We start from the raw sequence: 3,074 nt of genomic DNA, 5'->3' as shown, positions 1-3,074 counted from the left end.
CCCCCCAGGAAGCTCAGGGCAGGGCTGACGCTCCGAGCAGCTCCTGGAGCAGCCCAGGGATGTTTACTGGGAAGAGCACGAGCGCCCGTCAGCTCTGCCTGCGTGTGCTGAACTTTACAGAGCGCAGCCGTGCCCCGGCATAGGAAACGACCTGGGAATGGGCCGGGAAGAGCTGCGGGAGCAGCCGCGGGAGCAGCTGCTGTTCAGTGTTTTATTAAAACAAAAGTGAAGAGCCAGCACCCGCCTCGCCCAGGCTCGGCTCTCCCGCCGGGAAAGCGCCGCCGAAGGAAGCTCAAACAGCAGGAAATGAGTCTGAACGAGGCAGAGCCCAGGTCTGTGCCCGCTCCGGGGTGTATCACACCCTTGGATCCAAAGACAAGGGCGACCCACGAGCGATGGCTACAGAAGCAGAGGGCGGGAGGGAGGGGAGCAGCCACCTGAACACCCGACCCACGTGAACGAGGTGCTGTCCATCCCCCCCAGGCAGATTTAACACGTTTCCATTAAATCAATGTGAAAGAGGGGAAATCCCAGGTCTAAACTCGGATTAGGAGGGCTGAGCTGCAGGGGATCACCCCAGGGACATTGTTGGCAGGGACAGGGCCCAAGAGGCCACCTCTTCTCAGGGAAGAGATTGTCCTGGAAGACATTAAAGTGAGATTGTCCCATATTAAAGTAAGATTGTCCTGGATTAAAGTGAGATTGTGCTGGATTAGAATGAGATCGTCCCGGATTAAAATGCCTCAACTCACCAAAGTCCCACCATAGAGACCCACGGGGGGACAACAAGAGCCTCCCCCAGAGGCACAGCTGGTGGGCGAAAACCTGAGCAGGGAGAAGGTGCTGGAAAAAACCCCCTGGCTACATTCACCTTGGGAACTGTGCAAGGAGACACCTCTCGCCGCTGTCTGCATTCAGCTGGCAAAGCTCATTAACAGAGGTGGCCTTTTGGTGCCCTTTTCAAACCAGGGAATTCAGGCCCCTTCCCTGACTAAGAGAAAAGGTGAATTAGGAGATGAGATGCCGCAGGAGGAGGAACACCAGCCCCCCGAGCCCGGCGACGGCCGCGCCCACCGCCAGCCGGGCCCAGAGGAAATCCAGGGAATCCTCGAGGCGGGCGTGGAGCTGCAGCACCTGCCGGCGGGTGCTCTCCCGGTCCCCCGAGTTGTCAATGACGTGAGTTGCCCACTGGAGCTTCTCCTCCAGTGGGATCTGGGAGCTGATCCGGGCGTCGGCCGCGGCCGCGTCCAGCCCGTTCCGCCTCATCAGCCGCGCGCGCTGCGCCGGGGGGTCACTGCCAGGGAGGGGATGGAACTCAGGTGGGGTGGGGGGAAGGGGGTTATGCCTTCCTTGGGCATGAGGAGGGATAATAAAGTGGGAATGAGAAACATTCCCCGTGTCATTTCTGCCCCAGCCATCAGGTCAGCACTGCCCAGGATGACCCCGCTGCAGTGTTTTTGGCATTCCCACAGCCCACAGCACCAGGCAGTGCCCCAAATCCTGCCCCAGCTGATGGTGCACAGGCTGTAGAAGGTCCAGAGGAACAACATTCCCTGCATGATGGTGCTAGCTTCCAGGGAAAGCTCAAGAAGCCCCCTCAAGTGCACTAGGATGAAGGGAGGTGCCACAGCACAAAGGGAGATGTCACTTCTCTCAATGGGCTTCGCACCAGGGCAGTGGCTGAGCCCCCACCAGAGCAGAGAGATGTGACAGCCCCCTCTAAGAGAGGTGGCAGTGTCCCTGTCCTCATGGTTCCTGGGGCACTTACCAATAAACCAAGACCGTGTATCTCATAAACTTGGTCGACCCGCGGGTCTCGAAGAGCAGAGGGATGTCCAGGATCACGTAGTGGTATCCTGAGGAAATGGCAACACCCCTCAGAAAAGGGAACAGCGTTAACCCCCGTTCCCAAATCCCTCCTGCTACACACACACCATGGCCATGAGAAGCAAAGGAAGTGGGAGCTCTACAGCTCCATGATTGCAGCAGAGCCCGTTCGCCCTCCTCCCTCTCGCAGGGAGGAAATGGTTTCATTCCAAGTTTCCAGAGGGAAAAAAAAAACCAACCCTAACCTGGCTGCTCTCAGACCAAAGGTGAAGCTGCAGAAATATAATGAGGAGCTGAAACGAGGAGCTGAAATGAGAGCAGCAGTGCCTGGCTGGCGAGAGCAGCAGCCGTGCTGGGCTCTCCCGGGAAGCAGTGTCCACAGCAGGATCTGCTCTCCACTCCTTCCCTTGTCCAAGACTTTGCCAGGCTGCAGTCATCTGAGCCAGCCTTCCCCAGCTCAGTTTTCCTGCCTTTATGCACAGCTTTGGCTTTACAGCTCCATTTTTCCAAGGGGAGCGAGGAAATCCTTGCAGACCTCTCGCAGCTGTGACACCGAAACATGGGGGAGCCTCTGGGCATGGCCCCAGGGCTGAACCCTCACCAAAACTGGCTGAGTTTGGTTTAAAGGCACTGTCACCATGAGGAACAGAGCTTGCCACAGCCAGTCACCGTCCCCTCAGGCCCTGTGGCCCCCAGTTTTCCCTGTGCCTCTGCCCTTGGCCAGCGCCAGCTCTTTGGCATCTGGGGAGGTGGGAGATGCCCTGCTGAGCCCGGGGGCATAGGAGAGAGGAAGGGAAAGCTCTAAGCCAGGATTTCACTCCCCTGTGTGTGCCTCAGCCACAGGGACACCTCAGATTTTGCTGCTGTCCCCTCTTTATAACCCAACCACCCTAAAACCCACGGCAAGCAGAGCCTGGACAGAGACATCATCCAAGGAGCCCCATTCCACCGCATCTCCGCCCCCCAGAGGCTTCTTGCTGCCCTCCAGTTTGATCGATCAGAGCTTTCCTTACACAGCGATCCTCAGAGACAACATCCAGCTATCCCAAATCATTAAATCCTGACTAATGAGGACAAAGCTGCCTGCTGAAGCCACACAGCACTCTTGCCGAGGGCCAGCACAGCATCCGCCGCCTGAGCCCGCAGCCCCGGCTTCAAGACTCCATCTCTGCCTCCCGGCTTTCCTACCTGTTGCTTTCTTTGTGTCCCTCCTCCTCCTCACCCTGCAGCAGAGCTTGGCCCCATGG

At 58.1% G+C, this 3,074-nt stretch overlaps 1 protein-coding gene across 1 annotated transcript; it reads right to left on the bottom strand.

Moving 5' to 3' along the window:
- Positions 1-173: 173 nt before the first annotated feature.
- Positions 174-1,856, bottom strand: LOC113941853 (dephospho-CoA kinase domain-containing protein-like; the record flags this gene model as incomplete). Its single annotated transcript, XM_027632993.1, has 2 exons — positions 174-1,294; positions 1,769-1,856. Coding segments are annotated over 2 exons (374 nt in total), but the record flags the coding sequence as incomplete, so codon positions are not given.
- Between the last annotated feature and the right edge of the window lie 1,218 nt (positions 1,857-3,074).

Source organism: Corapipo altera, unplaced genomic scaffold, assembly GCF_003945725.1.
Source record: "Corapipo altera isolate COAL_440 unplaced genomic scaffold, ASM394572v1 59998, whole genome shotgun sequence".
In the NCBI taxonomy this organism is placed as follows: Eukaryota; Metazoa; Chordata; class Aves; order Passeriformes; family Pipridae; genus Corapipo; species Corapipo altera.
This window is presented reverse-complemented; position numbering and strand designations above follow the sequence as displayed.